This window comes from Mya arenaria, chromosome 13, assembly GCF_026914265.1.
Source record: "Mya arenaria isolate MELC-2E11 chromosome 13, ASM2691426v1".
Taxonomy (NCBI): domain Eukaryota; kingdom Metazoa; phylum Mollusca; class Bivalvia; order Myida; family Myidae; genus Mya; species Mya arenaria.
The window spans coordinates 68118776-68139505 of NC_069134.1; the positions used below are offsets into that span (position 1 = coordinate 68118776).

General features: G+C 35.0%; 1 protein-coding gene across 2 annotated transcripts; it reads left to right on the plus strand.

Moving 5' to 3' along the window:
- Positions 1–1385: 1385 nt before the first annotated feature.
- On the plus strand, positions 1386–19434 carry LOC128214983 (elongator complex protein 3). Of its 2 annotated transcripts, XM_052921707.1 has the most exons (16): positions 1386–1492; positions 5227–5332; positions 5866–5956; positions 6239–6286; positions 7485–7555; positions 10118–10181; positions 11903–11971; positions 13801–13955; positions 14729–14809; positions 15206–15413; positions 15610–15682; positions 16032–16152; positions 16493–16649; positions 17144–17371; positions 18258–18339; positions 18943–19434. In XM_052921707.1, exons 1-16 carry the CDS (start codon positions 1471–1473, stop codon positions 19014–19016), a joined length of 1650 nt encoding a protein of 549 aa, XP_052777667.1. In that variant the 5' UTR covers positions 1386–1470; the 3' UTR covers positions 19017–19434. The 2 variants fall into 2 exon arrangements, with proteins under 2 accessions (XP_052777667.1, XP_052777668.1); XM_052921708.1 differs by lacking the exons at positions 1386–1492; positions 5227–5332; positions 5866–5956; positions 6239–6286; positions 7485–7555 and adding an exon at positions 8729–8758.
- The last annotated feature ends 1296 nt before the right edge of the window (positions 19435–20730 follow it).

Genomic DNA, 20730 nt, shown 5'->3' on the forward strand with positions numbered 1-20730 from the left:
GTATAATATCTATTTAACATACTTTTAAACTACACAAATCCATGTACACGCAACATTAATTTGGTGTTTAATATTAAGATGTAATACATATAAGCTCTATATCATACCTTACATGTGTATATATATTTTTTTTTCATCAAATAAAAAACGTAACAAAAAATGATCAAATTATTGCACATGATTGATTTTGTAACTCTTCATACAAATTAAAATAACTAGTTTCATTCTAAAAAGTATGCTTATTTAAGTCATTTAAAATTTAAGGCAAAACTATTGCAGCTATCTTTATGAGTTTCACCTATGAAAGGATAGCGGTCAGCAAACAAATATTAAACATATCAGTGTGAAGGTGTCTCCCAACAGGTCAATAAATAAGAGACAGGTAATGTTTTCAAGAACCATAGTGCAGATCTACATGTAAATGTATATTTACACAATATCTTTTTAGAACTTCATCAACAGGCACAATTAAAGTCAATTAATTACAGAAAATCATCATGATGACATTTATCCAAGATCGGTGTATATTAGATAACAGGCAATGGATCTTCATGTCATTTCTTCAGCTATTTGACTGTTGACACTGTTCCTCATCACAGAACCACAGAACACAGTTTCCCAGACAGTTGTAGCAGAGAAGGCACATTGCTGTAAGGAATAATATGCTGCAGATTGAGCATGGTTTCCTCTCCAAGAAGAACCCTGCCAGGTATAACATGATGAACATGGCATGGTTGTAGAGTAATGCTGGGTTCACTGGCTTAGGAATGAGAAGTACAGGAATTAACCACTGTAAGCAATACATATTTCACCTTTTTTTGGAAGTGTTGAAAATCGCTAAATGTTTATTCGTGCGATTTTCATGTCTCCTTTCTTTAACCAGTTCACTTTCAGAAAAAGTATGGATTTAGTTTAAATCCAAGTAAACCTTTGCAAAACTATTTTTTTGAAAACTACAGATCCTGTAGATACAGTAGTGGTGAAAACAGAAAAGCTGTTCACCTGTTGACTGTCTCAGCTGGTCAGTGTCGATTTAATGACAGTTATGAATCTTTATACCATTTTCCTCAAATAATTTATCACGTTAGCTTTGTGAGTCCTGAAGTTGTTGTTTGGATTGTTGCCGTAATATGTCCCATTAAATTATAATGGTTGTTTTCGTTTTTTTTTTCTTTCTCGAAAGTGTGTTGTCTTTTTCGACAGAGCTATCCTATCTCCTACTTTCGGAAAAAAAACACACATATCATTTGATATCAAACATGGATCAAAGATGGAATTTCTTCTTAAATGAACAAAATATTTTTATGATGCAGTTTAAAAATTGCAAATGTTTTTGTTTTGATAAAATATAATGAACTGTAAATGCGAAACTAATAGTGATTACACGGTCAAGGACGCTTACACAACATCACATCAGAAGAAAACATAATTATTGTATAATTTAAGAGCGATAACACCCTTGATACTGACATGGTGAAGAATAAGAAAAGAGGTATTAAAGTTATGAGTGAGACAAAAATATAAATAAACCATTCAGTTTTCTGTACATTTGACGGAGTTGTCATATAATTTCGTGTGTCGAATGAAACGTCAACCACACACACAAGCGATCCTGATCGATCATCTCCTAGCCTATGGCCCAACCCTTCTACTGATGATATTCATACTGGAACAGTATCCATTCTTTGTTTATAATATTTTCAACCAAGTCTGATCAGTCTTCCCGAAATTGTAAAAATTCTGCCTATCCACCAGACAAGTACTTCGGAAGTTTTGTCTGTTAGAAATAATATTTGCCTGTCCGAATAATTATGTCATTACATAGTATACATAAAAAGTAAAAAAGTGAATGTCAACTGTTTTAAATGCTTTCCTGATTTATTTCACAAAAAAAAACAAAACAATGTAAACACTACACGGACATGTCGTTTACTAAAAATAAAAACTCTTGGTCTCGCAAAATAATTAAACACCGCCATGCATATATGCCATATTTTCTAGAGACCATTCAGGGGGATTTGTTCAGAAAGGGGGATTTTGGTAGTATTCAGGGGGATTTTTAGCAGGTTTAAGTTGGCGAAATTTTAATGTATTTTAAGACGCGAAAGTACGAAAAAAAGTATTCACAGTTACAGCAATTTTTTGCTATAAAAGCCTATAACTTTTTCATTATACAGAATTATTCAGAAATGGTTGACTTTTGGTGATGTTATATGACGTCAATATCAGTATGGGATCGATTAACTACGCAAAGGCAAATATTCAGCGAAAGTTTTTAGAGACATTTTGCTTGCAGGTACCTTTTCGCTGTTTAATTGTCTCAAAATATGTCGGTCATCCGGACCGGCACATTTCGGGAAGACTGTCTTTTAGATATTAAAAGACGCACGTGCAAGAGTCTTATTGAATTTTGGTATTGTCATACTCGCTACCATTAGGCCTTTTTTATTTGATTCAATGTTTTACAAACACCGCCGCTCAAAATAACTCATTTTTGAAATTAAAATAAAATTGTGATTTCGTTTTTTTTTATTTCCGCCGATGAAACTTTATCGCGGCAAATCATAAAAAGCAGAGGACATCGCTGTAAAAATATTGGTGTACTGGAGTAAACATTCCTGAAAAAGTTTAAGCCAATGAAAAACATTCATCGGATTTGCAGGCTGGTGATAAAAACCTGGTATCCGGTACCTGGAATCCCCCGGTATCCGGTATCACTGTCTGATACCGAATTATGTTGATATCAGGGTTTATATCAGATGATAAATCCAAGTATCCACAGTCCGTTATTAATTGCTTTTTGACAACCAATGCATACTTTAAATAACACGGTATCAACATAATCCGGTATCATAAACTGTGATAACGGCTTTTCTCGATATCGATACCTGGTACCGGGTTTTAGTTCACCCAGATAATCCTTTGTGGCAGGGTGACTTCCGGTTTATTTCCGGGTCATAACAGCGATAAATATGGACTAATTATCGTTCCAGGTTTGTTATTATTTATTTATTTTTATTAGATTTGTCATTTAAATGAGTTTATATTACATTATTGTGATATAATTTGAATGTCATGAGCTATAAATCGCTTGACTGTTTACCTGGACAGTTTAGTTCTGGTGGGTGGGGTAGATGGTTCACAAAAGACTGCGGTTACTATTCTTATTGGAGTATTATTAATAACAAAAAATATCATCTATTCTAAAACATTTGTTTTGAAAATTAACACAAATAATACATTAGACTGTTTTACTATCTGACAGTGATAATCTATAATGAGGAATCTGTATGTTCATTACCAGGTACAGTATAACTATGTAATAGTCTTATGAATGAACATATATAAATCATCATTAATATAAATTATGATATTTATACTGTTCTGTGTGTTTTATTACTATGTAATAAAAAAAAACTTAGAAAGAGTAATTATGTTATGCTGTCACCTTTGTAGTGTTCTCAGCTTCTGAATGATACTAGTTACTACATGTAGTAAGTTCTGTTTAAACATTATGATGGCCACAGGACTAGTCACATACACCCAGGCCTGGAATTAAATCAAAGTCCAGATTGTCTTAAAACCCATCCATAAATAAGTCTGAGAGTAACTAATTTTTTTTATAAAAAATATACTTTTAGTGTTCCATTCCTTTCTTTACAGATATGATATGCAGATGTTATCTACTGAGACCATCACTTTCAATGTAGAACATCACTACAATCGGTTGGGCTGCTAGATTGGTAGCAATATGATGTAAGCTAGTGCCTCTTGAAACACTATTGTTGGTTGGGCATCTATTGCTTACTGGACCGCTATATTGGATGGACCATACGTGTTGGTTGAACAACAGTTACTATAAATGGTTGGACCGGAAGTGTTGGTTGGACCACCAGTGTTGTTTGGACTGCTTGTTGGACAGAATGTGTGATGGACAACTAGTATTATTTGAATCACTGTTGGATAGACAGCTTTTGTTTTATCAGACAGCTATAATCAGTTGATTTACAAGTTCCTGGATCGCTAGTTCCTGGCGGATAAATATTCCCTGTACAGAAGGAAACAAAAAAGCTCTTTTGCTAACTGTAACAATGACATGGTTGGTGAATTGGTATCAGACAATTTGCAGCCAAGACAACACAGTGAAGTGATAGCCGATTCCTTAAACTCTAAATGGCAAATCATAGAGAATACATCATAGCTTTTGCTTTTCTATGTGTTTTTTTCCCCGACCAAAAAATAAAATTCCAGAAATGTAATTTTATTTTTATTTCCTCCTCCTACGACACTTCACAACTCTGGCCGTTCGTAAAACATATAATTAAAAAAAAAAGGCCTTAACAAATTAACTTATAGGTAAATGCAACAGAGCAAGTGCCCTCATTCATCTCTATTTTTGTGAAATAAGAAACTATGTAATGTTTACGTTGATATCAATCACTTTATTGACACTTAGTCTAAATGTTACTGGAAAAGACATTGAAATTAAAAAGAAAAAAAATCTTATTTTAGGTATGAAAACATGGAAAGGTGCTAGTCAGTACCTTCCAGCTTTAAGGTTTACCTACAAGGTGTAATTAAAGAGCGCATGTTTTTGCCAGGGTTTATATATATGTGTATTTGAAAAGAATTTATTACTGTAGTGAAATTATTTGGCTTTTAATACTTGATAATTTGGGAATGTGATTTAATGTCCAGAGTTGCCTTGTTAAAATGTCAGAATAAGAAAAAAAATCTCTGAATGCCCATTTTTATGGCTATTGTTAGGTCTCCGGTATTATAAGGTTCTCAGACTCTTTTTTGCTCATGTAAATGCTCCGATAAAAAATACTAAGATACAACAAAAAAGCATCTGTATTAAGAATCTGGTATATGTTATATAGTTGTTGTTTGAAACTCAACACATTTGAGACACAATTTGCGGAAAGATAAATATGCAGTGCATAAAAACAGTTCATACAAGCAAGTTAAACACCTGTTTTACCTTATTGATTTCACCTATGGCTGAATGTTATTATTATTATTATTATTATTATTATTATTATTATTATTATTATTACTCACTTCCAAGTGGCAACAACGCTCTTGCTTAATGTGGCTTACTTCCCAGGGCAACTCACCTCAGAACTAGAATGTGTTTGTTTTTGGTATACACTGCCATGGAAAAACATGTAATCATGTTTGTATCATAAATTTCATTATGTTAATTCTTATTTAAATTTTCAGAGTTTGTCAGTGCATCAAAAGAAGAGCTGATGGTACTGACTGTGTCGGAAATTGTCAGTGAACTTATCAAGGCCCATGAGCATAACAAAGACATAAATCTGAACAGGTAAGAATGAATCTACAAGAAGATTTATTTTCAACAGTAGTATTTGAGCCATACACTATTTGTCATGCCTGATCCCTTTAGCCTAGACTCTGTCTAACTAATGAGTCTTATACATTTAAGTAACATAATAACTATCTAAGTTCAGTTTGTCTTATTGTGAAAAAAGTTCAAGGAATTGTTATACTGTAGCTGTTGTATAATCATTACTCAAATCTTTAGTCTTGGCCTTATTAAATACATATGAATGAAACTTTTCAGAGTATTCACAGATAGTGTAAGACGTCATTGAAGATAACATGACTATTATGCCTACAGCTCTTTCAATAAGTGTTAAGTTATGTCACTTGATTAACATAGAAAAACAGAAGAGCATTGGCTTCTGCATAATAATGAGTTTCGTGGTCTTGATGTTATTGACCATGCTTTATCATTCTTTCTTTATCTAACAACTAGATCATTATTATAGCTTTTGTCACTCTGACAGTGTTTGTCACACAAAGATATTAATTTACTGAAACTAAACTGTGTTTCAGAGTAAAGACCCGGATCGCCAGCAAGTATGGCCTTCCAAGTCAACCAAGACTGGTGGATATCATCGCAGCAGTTCCACAGCAGTACAAAAAGGTGAGACAAACTGTTCATATGTTGTTTACAGTGATCTACAGTGATCAGCAGTGCAACTATTTTGAAAAATATGTTTATGTTGGTTAAATTGAATATGAGCCCTTTTGAGTTGTTCTTGTGTTGCAAGTTATTTCATGTCACCAGTGTGTGATGTATTATTTATATTGAAACTAAACCAATGATATTAATATAACAAGTTGAGTTCTATGTAAACTGTCTTTCTGTAACATTTTAAAAAAATGTATTCTTTCTGTACTATAAATGTCAACTTGTTTTCCTCAGATGTTGTTACCAAAACTGAAGGCTAAACCAGTAAGGACAGCGAGTGGGGTAAGATCCTTAGAATGATTAGACAAAATAAGACAATCTCTCACATGATTGTACGTTTGTAGCCCTGTCAGATTTTAGTGATTTACAACCTAACACTTACCATTGACAAATTATCTTCCTTGTTAAAAATTGACCACTTGCCTTAAAACCAGTTTTTAGCTCGACTATTCGAAGCATATGGAGAGCTATACTACTCACCCAAGCGTCGGAGTCGGCGTCGCACCTTGGTTAAGGTTTTGCATGCAAGCACACATAGGTTAATATCTCAGCAACTACTTGAGGTATTGCATTGAGACTGTATAAAATGGTACTCAACCATCCAACCTACTTAATTAACCAAGTTAGATAACTCTAGTTTGCATTAAATTCAAATAATAGCCCCTTTTTTATTCAACATAGAAATTCTGGTTAAAGTTTTGCATGTAACCACATTTTAGTCAATACTTCAGTGAATACATCATGTATTGCATTGAAACTTTACACACAGGCTCTTAACCATTTAACTTTCTTCTTTAATCAATTGAGATAACTCTATCTTTCATATTATATAATTTTTGCCCCTTTATTATGCAACTTAGAAATTCTGGTTAAGGTCTTGCATGTTAGCACACATAGGATAATATCTCAGCAACTACTTGATGTATTGCATTGAGACTTTATACAATGGTATTCAACCACCCAACGTAATTGAATAACCAAGTTAGATAACTTATTTTGCAAATAATGGCCCTTTATTTATTAGACTTAAAATTCTAGTTAAAATTTTCCATGTAATCACATTAATGTTAATATCTCAGCACATCATGTATTGCATTGAAATCTAATCTAACAGTGATCCATGCATGTTTCGCCAAAACTTTTCAATCCTTACACTGAAAAGCGGCGGAATAGTCGAGCGCTCTGTCTCTGTGACAGCTCTTGTTAGTGGACACAACTATGTTACATTCAAAATCGGTAAATAGTGAGGGATGCTACCGGGTTATGCTGCAGACAGCAAACTGAATACATGTACATTTATTTTCCTGTTCATTTAGGAAATCTCTTTTCAACAACTATCAGTTGCATAGTAAATACTGTTACATGATTGTATATATTTCCCAAGTGTATCAGTCAACAGTCCATATACTTAAAAATATAGAAATTATGTTTGTTTAGCATATAATTAATATTGTTTAAAAAGATCAGCGTGTTATTTCAGATAGCAGTGGTTGCTGTGATGTGCAAGCCCCATAGATGTCCCCATATAGCCATGACAGGCAATATTTGTGTGTAAGTAATAGCACATATGTCCCCATATAGCCATGACAGGCAATATTTGTGTGTAAGTAATAGCACTTGTGTCTTCATATAGCCATGGCAGGCAATATTTGTGTGTAAGTTATTACAGTTTACACATATTTCCCCATATAGCCATGGCAGGCAATATTTGTGTGCAAGTAGTAGCACATATGTCCCCATATAGCCGTGACAGGCAATATTTGTGTGTAAGTAATAGAGCATATGTCCCCAAATAGCCATGGCAGGTAATATTTGTGTGTAAGTTATTACACATATTTCCCCATATAGCCATGACAGGCATTATTTGTGTGTAAGTAATAGCACATATGTCCCCATATTGCCGTGACAGGCAATATTTGTGTGTAAGTAATAGAGCATATTTCCCCAAATAGCCATGGCAGGTAATATTTGTGTGTAAGTTATTACACATATTTCCCCATATAGCCATGACAGGCATTATTTGTGTGTAAGTAATAGCACATATGTCCCCATATAGCCATGACAGGCAATATTTGTGTGTAAGTAATAGAGCATATGTCCCCATATAGCCATGGCAGGCAATATTTGTGTGTAAGTTATTACACATATTTCCCCATATAGCCATGGCAGGCATTATTTGTGTGTAAGTAATAGCACATATGTCCCCATATAGCCGTGACAGGCAATATTTGTGTGTAAGTAATAGCACATATGTCCCCATATAGCCGTGACAGGCAATATTTGTGTGTAAGTAATAGCACATATGTCCCCATATAGCCATGGCAGGCAATACTTGTGTGTAAGTAATAGAGCATATGTCCCCATATAGCCATGACAGGCAATATTTGTGTGTAAGTAATAGAGCACATGTCCCCATATAGCCATGACAGGCAATATTTGTGTGTAAGTAATAGAGCATATGTCCCCATATAGCCGTGACAGGCAATATTTGTGTGTAAGTAATAGCACATATGTCCCCATATAGCCGTGACAGGCAATATTTGTGTGTAAGTAATAGCACATATGTCCCCATATAGCCGTGACAGGCAATATTTGTGTGTAAGTAATAGCACATATGTCCCCATATAGCCATGACAGGCAATATTTGTGTGTAAGTAATAGAGCATATGTCCCCATATAGCCATGACAGGCAATATTTGTGTGTAAGTAATAGCACATATGTCCCCATATAGCCATGACAGGCAATATTTGTGTGTAAGTAATAGAGCATATGTCCCCATATAGCCGTGACAGGCAATATTTGTGTGCAAGTAATAGAGCATATGTCCCCATATAGCCGTGACAGGCAATATTTGTGTGTAAGTAATAGAGCATATGTCCTCATAAAGCTGTGGCAAGCAATTTTCGTGTGCAGGTAAATACATATAAAATTTATGTCCCCATGTAGCTGTGACAGGAAATATTTGGGTGCAAGTATTTACACTGTCACACTTATTCAAAGAGTTACTACTTTGGGAATGAACCTGTAAAAGCAACTATCTAAGGCCTAAAAAAGCGTTGTTTCTAGTTACCTAATGAAAAAAAAGGATCAAAAGGGATTTGCAGTAGTGATGAAACGATTATTGAGTAAAATCGCTAAATCGTCCCTGACAATGCTATGTCGGCGACAATCGATACTGGTTGTCCAAATCGATGTTGCTAATATTACTTCCGGTAACTACATATTTTTTGTTTTGTAGTAAAATTTGAGTAAATGTCTCGTCAAGTTCATTTTAACAAAGGAGGTCACTGTCTTACACTTAGGCGGTGAATGTAAACATGTATGCATAAAAACTTACAAATTCTCCAAAAATTACAAATTGTTTTTAATTGTTTATATATTTCATTAAACCTTCTTCAATCACCTGTCTCTATGATGGTCTGGTCTTACCCACAAATATCGGGGATCCCAGCTTGATGCATTCTATTTTTGAAACCTTTTTTGGTATCGTTTGTTATTAACTAATTTACTTTTTTTGTGAAAGTACGAAATTAAGATATTCTAATAAATTTTTCAATAAAACAGGTTAAGCTGGTTCAAAAATATTTAATATGCTTTTACATGGATGAAATGGACAGATAACTGTCTTGATGCGGTGTGCATCTTTTTGCAACTGATATGCAAATATTAAGTATGTGCTGTGTTTTGATGTTTTTTCGTTAAGTTGATGAAGACAAAAAAAAGATGTTGCAAAACATGTACTGATTCCAGGTTTAACCATTTAAATGATCATGATGATACTATATATAAAGAATGTATTCCTGACTGATATTATGAACTTATGATTATTGTCCAATAGTAAATCGAAATTAAACCACATATCAATTTTTATTTGTCCTCAAATGAAAAGAATAAGTATTATTTGAAGGTTTCAATTCTGTTTGAAAGACATTTTTATGATTTGTAGAATCATTAAGGAATTTATTCAAGCTTTTGATATTCAGTTAAGCCTAGCAGTCCATTTACATAATGAATAATTGCCTTGATTGATGTTTACATGTTTAACTAAAAAATAGAACAGAAGTTTATTTTCATTTTATGCAAACACTTATTTGTGATCATTGTTACATCAGGTACTGCCCAGGAGGTCCTGACTCAGACTTTGAGTACTCCACCCAGTCTTATACAGGATATGAGGTAGGCATTAGTTAATTGGTTATGCTCTTGTATTGATAAAGTCAGCAACATTATTTTAAGCTGGTCTTAAGTACAAATGTATCCGGAGACTATGTGCACATATATAGCGAACGGATAACTCTAGTTTCAATGATGAATTATGTCCCTTTTTATACGCCCATCTTACGATGGCCGTATTATGGGAACACCCATGGCGGGCGGGCGGGCGGCTCCACAATGTTGTCCGCTCTCTCACTTGAACATTTCTCATCCAATTTCCACCAAACTTCATGAAAGTGTTTGTTGGTGAAATATCTAGGTCAAGTTCGATAACCAGCCAAATCGCTTTAGGCACTCCAGAGTTATGGCCCCCTGAATTTGTCAAAATTGGCCATTTTAGCTTTGTCCGCTCTCTAACTTGATCATTTCTCATCCAATTTCCACCAAACGTCATGAAAGTGTTTGTTGGTGAAATATCTCGGTCAAGTTCAATAACCAGCCAAATCGCTTTAGGCACTCCAGAGTAATAGCCCCCTGAATTTGTCAAAATTGTCCATTTTAGCTTTGTCCGCTCTCTAACTTGAACATTTCTTATCCAATTTCCACCAAACTTCATGAAAGTGTTTGTTGGTGAAATATCTAGGCCAAGTTTGATAACCAGCCTAATCGCTTTAGGCACTCCAGAGTTATGGCCCCCTGAATTTATCAAAATTGGCCATTTAAGCTTTGTCTACTCTCCAACTTGAACAGTTTTTATCCGAATTTCACCAAACTTGCTACTATAAATGTTTGTTGGTATATATTCTTGGCAAAGTTCTATAACCAGCCAGGCTCTTCAGGATCATGGCCCTTGAATTGGTCAAAATTTGCCATTTTTGCTTTGTCCACTGTCTAATTTGAACAGTTATCATCTGATAAGAACCTATGAAAATTATAGACATTTTAGCACCTTTTGACTCGAAACCCTCGAATTAAAATAATTTTTTTCTACTGTTAATGCCATATTGTGCCAAATCATTTGCTTCTTGAAAAGCTTGCTTCTCAAAGGGCCAATGTGACAGTAAGTTGTCTTAGAATCCAAGAAATTATTGATGGGCGTATTTGTGAGTGTCACTCTTGTTTACTATAAAAAAACACACGAGCGTAAGCATTTGCTCAGCAGCACTATTGTTTATTTATTTGGTGTTGGAGAGGATAGTTACTTTTTAAGTATTATCCATGAATCTGGCTTTTACTATAAAAAACACACGAGCGTAAGCATTTGCTCAGCAGCACTATTGTTTATTTATTTGGTGTGGGAGAGGATAGTTACTTTTTAAGTATTATCCATGAATCTGGCTTAAACTATATTAAAATCATTCAGCCTTTAGCATTAGTACCGTCACATAAGAGTTCTTTCAATTGATTTTATTTCCTTTATAACTTGATTGAAACACACAACAGACATGCTTTTGTTATCAATATTTTTATTTAAAATCATTACCAGCCAGGTATTTGATTTGTAACAAATCGCTTGTTAGAATAATTCAGAATGAATAAAATCTGCTCATTATAAAATCATACCTTATATATCAACATCACCACGCATAATTATTTTCAGGTGTTCTTTCTTTGATATTTTTTTATGTAGATATATTCTTTTTCAAGAGTGAATCAATCATTTTGGTCAGAACCATTGTTTCGATCAACTTTACATCATAGATGAAATAACTTTGTACTTATATTTTTAAACTGTGTTCCAGCCAACATCCATGAGAGCAATCCGAGCCAGATATAACCCATATCTACAGACAAGACACAGAGTAGACCAGGTAGTTTTGTGATTGTACTTTTTGTCATCTTTAGCGCATCTGCATTTGGTAGAAAAAAAGATGAGTCATTGTCCTATTCTCACCATTCTTTCAAACCTTGGCCATAAGTAAAAAATATTCAAGATGTTCAAATGAAACATGGTTAAAATGTTGCCAAAGGCCCATAATTCTGACTTTTATAATTGTAGAGTAAAGCTCCTTTTTTGCCTTAAACAAGGACGGATGTTGGCATTTGCTCTGCAGCACTCCTGTTGTGTATTGAAGGATTCTAGAGCTTTCTCGAGTAAAGATAGATTGTCTTAAAGCCCAAAACTCAAAAGAGAAACGCTGCATTGATAGCAATGGAGTGTAACTACTTATGAGCAAGTTACCTTAAATATTTTACAGATTGAATTGAAAGTGATCATAAGCAAGTCCATACTGCTTTTGTAACCTTACTTACCAGAGCTTTGAAGCAGTTTTTGTGTCGCCTGAAAAGACGACATATAGGGGTTACTTTTGTCGGCGGCGGCGGCAGCGTCCGCGTCCCATTTTCGCTTGTCCGGGGCATATCTCCTAAACTATTAGTGGTATCAACTTGAAACTTCATATGTAGATAGATCTAATTGAGGGCAAATGCAGTGCACAAGATCTGTTACTCTTGCTTCCATATTTTTAGAATTATTGCCCTTTGTTATTTTTCATGCTTAAAGTTTTGTCCGGGGCATATCTTGTAGAATATAAGAGTTATCAACTTGAAACTTCATATGTAGATAGATCCCATGGAGGACAAGTGCAGTGCACAATAACAGTAACTCTTGCTTTCTTAGTTTTAAAATTATTGCCCTTTGTTAATTTTCATGCTTAAAGTTTTGTCCGGGGAATATCTTGAAGAATATAAGAGGTATCAACTTGAAACTTCATATGTAGATAGATCCCATGGAGGACAAGTGCAGTGCACAATAACAGTAACTCTTGCTTTCTTAGTTTTAAAATTATTGCCCTTTGTTAATTTTCATGGTTAAAGTTTTGTCCGGGGCATATCTTGAAGACTATAAGAGGTATGTGCACAATAACAGTAACTCTTGCTTTCTTAGTTTTAAAGTTATTGCCCTTTGTTAATTTTCATGCTTAAAGTTTTGTCCGGGGCATATTTTGAAGAATATAAGAGGTATCAACTTGAAACTTCATAGCTAAATATATCTCTATGAGGGCAAGTGCAGTGCACAATAACAGTAACTCTTGCTTTCTTAGTTTTAAAGTTATTGCCCTTTGTTAATTTTCATGCTTAAAGTTTTGTCCGGGGCATATCTTGAAGAATATAAGAGGTATCAACTTGAAACTTCATAGCTAGATAGATCTCATTGAGGGCAAATGCAGTGCACAATAACAGTAACTCTTTGCTTTCTTAGTTTTAAAGTTATTGCCCTTTGTTAATTTTCATGCTTAAAGTTTTGTCCGGGGCACATCTTGAAGAATATAAGAGGTATCTACTTGAAACTTCATAGCTAGACAGATCTCATTGAGGGCAAGTGCAGTCCACAAGAACCTACTCTTGCTGCCATATTTTTAGAGTTATTGCCCTTTGTTAATTTTCTTGCTTAGGTTTTGTCCGTGGCATATCTCGTAAACTATAGGAGGTTTCAACCTGAAACTTATTCCGTAGGTATATCTGATTGAGGGTTCAAATGCCACCTACACTTGAAAGTTAAATGGCAACATCATTGTATATAAACGAATAAAATGCCAATCTAACAGCTATAATGTCGACAGTAAATAATTCGTCAGGCGACACATCCGACTCGCTGAGTTCTAGTTTGTGTAAATCAATATGTTATTTTCCCTTGTAGCTGAAGCAGCTTGGCCATAGTGTGGATAAGGTTGAGTTCATTGTGATGGGTGGGACGTTTATGAGTCTGGCTGATGAATACAGGGACTACTTTATACGCAACCTGCATGATGCGTTATCAGGCCATACAAGCAGCTCTGTGGACGAAGCAGTCAAGTGAGTCATGTTTATTTGGTTTATTATTTAGACATGCTAACATTTGATATAAATCCTGCTCAAGTCCTATAGAAATCAGTACTGATAACCATAAAAGGAAGGAACCCCTGTTGTAACCAATTGAAACAGCCTGAAACCTCCATCATTTGACATTTAAATTGTGGTCGACAGCATACTCGTCTTAGTTGATTCTAATTCCTTTAAGCTTGAAAGTGACATCAGTTTAAAGAATCACACTTGTACCAATTTCCTGAATATAAACAGGAAAGATGTCCATTTTGAGACGTTGTGAGAAGTTCCTCTGGTTAGGATCGAACCCTCAACCTCTTGGATGATATATCACTAGACCACTTTTACCCTGGTGCTTTATTCAATAACCAACTTAGATCTAACTTAAATTTAAGAGTAGAATGTGAGTTTTTTATAAAAGTAACTGACCAATAGACTGAAGAGAATCACTGAGTCATATCTATGGATATGGATAAGAATTATATTAAATGCTGCCCCTAGTGATTAAACCCACACCCTTATGGATGAGAGGTGGACACCTAAACCACTCAACTACTCGACCCATACTAATCTGGAATGGTGTCACCTGTATACAGTCTCTCTGCCAGCATATATTGTTAAAAATTTATAAATTAATTGATGAGATTACATGTTGTATCATGTCATTCCTACCTTGTATATTATTTTTAACTTATCTCAGTAATGTCTTGATCGTGAAACCCTATTTCTTTTGATTAAATATTCATTGATATTTGTTACTATAGATACTCTGAAAGAAGCAAGACTAAGTGTATTGGTATCACCATAGAGACAAGACCGGACTACTGCCTCAGGAAACACACCAGGTTCGTGTTTTATATGGTAAAATGTGGGGTTTCATAGAACAATTAATAAAACAAAACTTTGATAAACTTTGATTATAATTTTGCCACAGCTGCTTGTATTTTTTTCAAATTTCATAACTATAAAGCTGATCAAATAATAATACAGTCAGTGGTCAGATCAGCATGTTTGTTTACGCTCGTTTATCCAGGATGACAGTTTTAAATACGGGTATGTTTAGCAAATTCTTAATATATTGTAGAGAAAATAACTTTATAAGAGAGGAAATTTGTGAATTCAATAATTCAGGATACACTTAATTATGTTGAGCTATTCTTTTTAAGAAAATAAATAAAGAGAAAAAATACTGGTATAAACCTGCAAACAAATTATTTGAAATACGTTTACTTGTAATATAGTGACATGCTGAAGTATGGGTGCACACGTTTGGAGATTGGCGTACAGAGTGTCTATGAGGATGTCGCCCGGGACACCAACCGTGGACACACAGTCCGGGCCGTCTGTGAGTCCTTCCAGATGTCAAAGGATGCGGGCTTCAAGGTCGTCGCCCACATGATGCCAGACCTGCCCAATGTGGGCCTCGAGAGAGATATTGAACAGTTTATTGTAAGATTTATTTTGTAGTCCAATTATAGTTCAATCATTGTATTCTTTTTATGGCATAACTTTCTCATCATAATACGTTATGATACGTCTTAGTAAGAAAAAATCAACTCATGCCTTTTTGGCATCATTTAAGTAATGTTTGCAGCTCCTCATATTTTTCTTTTAAACTGGATATATTTAAAGTCTTTCTTTTTAGGAGTTTTTTGAGAACCCAGCGTTTCGAGCTGATGGACTGAAGATCTACCCAACCCTGGTAATCAGAGGCACAGGTAACACACAAACATTTTGTAGCCATGCATTTGCCAGATAATTGATGTTTAAATGTGATATAATTATACAGTTTTTATACATTTTCTAGAAATGAAAATATCCAAAGAAAAACTTTTCTCCAAGGTGTTTGACTGTTAAGCTCACTCATAGTTTGCCCCTCTCTATGGGCTCATTTTGCATCTAATAAATATTAAATATTATCAATCACATGTAAGCGGTTTTGGTTTTAACTTATTCTATTTTTATCAAAATTAGTGAAATTAAAAAAATAGATAAATTCATAAGTCACCTTAAAGTTGTATATTAAACATAAACCTACTGAAAAGACCTATATCTGTGTACCCTCAGGTCTATATGAGTTGTGGAAGACTGGCCGATACAAGAGCTACCCTCCTTCCACCTTGATTGACCTCATAGCCAGAATTCTTGCCCTGGTGCCCCCCTGGACCAGGGTTTACAGGGTACAGAGGTAGGATAAGAACGCTATCTATCATAATTATTATCTTCAGATTTATTGGAAAAATAGTTAATATAGAGATCAGACATCTTACATAGCTTTTATATGAATTGTGTTGTAATAAGCTTAATCATATATGGAAAAGTGCCCCTTGACTGTCTTGAGAAAAATGTGTGTTTGTTTTTGTCTGGTGGCGGTGTTCTTATTTTAGATCATTATTAATCAAAACACACATGTAACTATAAAAAAGATTGCCACCTAAAAAATAAGAATAAGTTCTTATTATTAATGGTTTGTTGAGAGAAGGATCCTTAATTTCTTGTTAAAGCTTCATTCTTGTATAATTCTTTAGAGACATTCCAATGCCGCTGGTGAGTTCTGGTGTGGAGCACGGTAACCTCCGAGAGCTGGCGCTGGCTCGCATGAAGGACCTGGGAACACAGTGTAGGGACGTGCGTACACGCGAGGTCGGCATTCAGGAAATACATAATAAAGTCAAGCCGTATGAGGTTAGTGAACATGTTTCTTAATTTTAAACTTAATCAATTTTATGGGTTAAACGTATTGAATGAAATTTTTTATTAAAGAATTGCTGTAACGCTTCTCTGTCTCCATGTCTCATCTCTTTCTGTAAAAGAGGGTTCTAGTTACCGGGTATAATAGTAAATCAAATTTTAGAATTGCGCTAAACGTCGACATATTCTTCATTAATTGATAAAGTTATTCATTGATCATGTATAAATATTAGTCATTCATAATGCAAATGGCCATTTAATAGTCAAAATTAAACCAGAATTATACGTATACATGCTTCTCCTTACATGATATAATAAGTTAAACATACATATAATCAAAGTTTTAAAACTAGAATAAAGCATGAAAAAACAGAAAGAAAAGAAAAATAGACCACATATCAATACAGCTTTCCTTACCTCATATCAATACAGTTTTCCTTACCTCCTTATTTATGTCCAAATGCTCACATTATCCATTTCTCTTTAAGGCTGAGCTTATCCGAAGAGACTACACAGCCAATGGGGGCTGGGAAACATTCTTGTCCTATGAGGATCCAGAACAGGACATCTTGATAGGTCTGCTGAGACTGCGTAAGTGTTCAGAGGACACATTCAGGCCAGAGCTGAAGGGGGGCGTGTCCATTGTTCGGGAACTGCATGTGTATGGCAGTGTGGTGCCAGTACATTCTCGAGATCCCACCAAATTTCAGCATCAGGTATAATTGAACAGAGAATTAATAGAAATGTTAAGTTAAACTTGCCATGTTTTATTTGCTTGTCTTGTCTTCTTTCATCGGCAAGATTGTTCAGAAACTTCATAATGAAAAAAATTTGAAGATAATCTCATGAAACAAAGTACATATGTCTATAAAAGCTATTTACTGATAATATTCACAATTGAAGCTATGCCAATAACTAGGGATTAAAATTAATGATGTGGGTATAGAAAAAAGATAATGTCAACCACATATGAACCTTGTCAGCATTGGTCATAGAACAATAATATTCTATTTGTTGAGCAAACTTATCCTCTGCACCCTATTATATTCATAACATATATGACACCCTGGAAAAATTGGCTAGCAAAACTTGGTAAAGCTTATATATTTATAAGCCTTTTCCAAGCAATGAAATAGTCCATAATAAAAAAGGAAGAATTTCCTATGTGAAGAGCTTCCATCAAATTTGACAAAACAGTTGATGTCCTGCTTTAAAAGAGTTCAAAGTTGTGATCTCATTGGATCATTGAATGACATTTGGAACTGACATTTCAATTCCTCATAATTGGTCTAATGGGACCAATCAAGAGGCTAGTTTGTTTTTGATGCCTTGTGACACCATGTTATAATTGTATCATTCAAATGCAGGGAAAGAATAGATTAAAATTCTATCTAAATTAGCATGAGAAACACGAGGAACAAACTGTTTTGGCCTTGAAATGTTTCCAAAACCTTTCCATACATATTAATTCAACAAAGGTAAAGGTCACAATTTTAAAATTGTATAATATATAAACTGGATCTTAAAATGGAAGCATTTTGTTAATTCAATATGAGAGATATTTTTAACAACGTGGTGAATATTGCATAAATAATGTTACAGGGCTTTGGAATGTTGTTGATGGAGGAAGCAGAGAGGATAGCGAGAGACGAACATGGCTCACATAAAATAGCTGTCATATCAGGTGGGTGAATACTTGCATACTTTTGCATGGTTGAAACTTTGATCAAATATTATGACTATGGTAGATACTATGTATATGTCAGACCAACCCTGACATGCAGTCGGTCACATCACTCTGAATTAACTATTTCAGCAGTTATGCCTCTTGATGGGATTTCAAATAAAATTAAAAATTAAATTACAATATCTGAAACAAACATTGTTGAAAGTAAAAAGTATTTCACAGATGGGTACATATCAGAAAGAAGGTTGCTGACATATCTCTGACCAGACAATAATAAGAGTTAGAACAAAACAAATCAGTTTGAATATTCGAAAGAAAGATATTTTAAGACTGATTATAGTGATTAGATTACACATTATTGAACATGTTAGCTAGTAGGTGAGTGACATGCTTTCACATTACAGACTTTTTGTAAGTGTAATACCCCTTTGTCAAAAAAAGAATGAAAAGCAATTATAATATCTTGAACATTGATGGAATTTAACCATTCCTGTGTCCGGTGTCTGGGGTATTCATCACTCCTGTGATAGCTCTAGTTTGCTCATAAATTATTTGTGTAACCATTAACAAACAAAATAAAGATGTCTGAATTGTTTTCAGGTGTTGGAACCAGGAACTACTACAGAAAGATCGGATATGAACTGGATGGGCCGTACATGTCCAAGTCACTCTGATATGTGCAATAGTTTCATGAGTGCTGGTTAAATTTTTTAGAAGGGAAGATGGAAAAAGTCCACCACCGGACAGATCCCACCCTGCCCTAAAAAGAAGAAGTTGAAATATTGATATAACCATGGTGGCATAGTGGTGCGATTCATCTTCGGCATCATGCAAAAACCTACCGTGGAACCTGTTAAAAATAACAACTTGAACATCGCTATACTTCACAATAAAATGTGTTTCAAGCAAAATCTGTTACAGCACATTACATGTGACTATGGCTGAAATTAAGCACCCAAAATAATGGTACAAAGCAAAATATGTATTGGATATGGACAGGACAAAATCCTACCACCAATTTTCGCAAAATAATACCCGAAGGACTGCATAAAATGTGTAATAAACTGTCTTGTCTATTAAAGCTGAAATATTTGTTTAGTTGTGGCTTTGCTTAAAATGCCTGTCATCCCAGTAAACAAGTGTTAGCATTCAATTACAGTCCTCTGTCCAGTCCGTGTTTAACTTTTGCTTGCGACAGTTGGGTGGCGCTCAGTGTGTGTACGATCAAATACTTTAGAAGCCTTTGTCAAATCATCACCAAATTTGGGCAAAATGTGAAGTGGCAAAATATCTTGGACAAGTTTGATAACCAGTCATAATGATCAAATAAATCAATAGTTATCTTCTTTTATTAGTGGTATAGAAAAAAAAGCTAAAAATGTTTGTGTCCGATTAACAACTATAGAAGCCTTTATCGAATCAAATTTGGTCAGAATGTGTATGGGCAGAATATGTTGGTCAGGTACGATAATCAGCCATGTTGGTCAGGTACGATAATCAGCCATGTTGGTCAGGTACGATAATCAGCCATGTTGGTCAGGTACGATAATCAGCCATGTTGGTCAGGTACGATAATCAGCCATGTTGGTCAGGTACGATAATCAGCCATGTTGGTCAGGTACGATAATCAGCCATGTTGGTCAGGTACGATAATCAGCCATGTTGGTCAGGTACGATAATCAGCCATGTTGGTCAGGTACGATAATCAGCCATGTTGGTCAGGTACGATAATCAGCCATGTTGGTCAGGTACGATAATCAGCCATGTTGGTCAGGTACGATAATCAGCCATGTTGGTCAGGTACGATAATCAGCCATGTTGGTCAGGTACGATAATCAGCCATGTTGGTCAGGTACGATAATCAGCCATGTTGGTCAGGTACGATAATCAGCCATGTTGGTCAGGTACGATAATCAGCCATGTTGGTCAGGTACGATAATCAGCCATGTTGGTCAGGTACGATAATCAGCCATGTTGGTCAGGTACGATAATCAGCCATGTTGGTCAGGTACGATAATCAGCCATGTTGGTCAGGTACGATAATCAGCCATGTTGGTCAGGTACGATAATCAGCCTTGTTGGTCAGGTACGATAATCAGCCATGTTGGTCAGGTACGATAATCAGCCATGTTGGTCAGGTACGATAATCAGCCATGTTGGTCAGGTACGATAATCAGCCATGTTGGTCAGGTACGATAATCAGCCATGTTGGTCAGGTACGATAATCAGCCATGTTGGTCAGGTACGATAATCAGCCATGTTGGTCAGGTACGATAATCAGCCATGTTGGTCAGGTACGATAATCAGCCTTATCCCCATCTGTCCTTTCAGTTTGGCTTCACATACAATTAACACCAAAATTTGTTTCCAAAAATTGAGATGGGCGTA

Bases quoted from the DNA above. Each gene is read 5' to 3' on its own strand.
- LOC128214983 (XM_052921707.1), top strand. From the start codon at position 1,471: ATGGTGAAGAATAAGAAAAGAG. The intron at 15,683-16,031 runs GTAACACACAAA...GTGTACCCTCAG, and splicing joins CCTGGTAATCAGAGGCACAG to GTCTATATGAGTTGTGGAAG. The intron at 18,340-18,942 runs GTGGGTGAATAC...AATTGTTTTCAG, and splicing joins TAAAATAGCTGTCATATCAG to GTGTTGGAACCAGGAACTAC.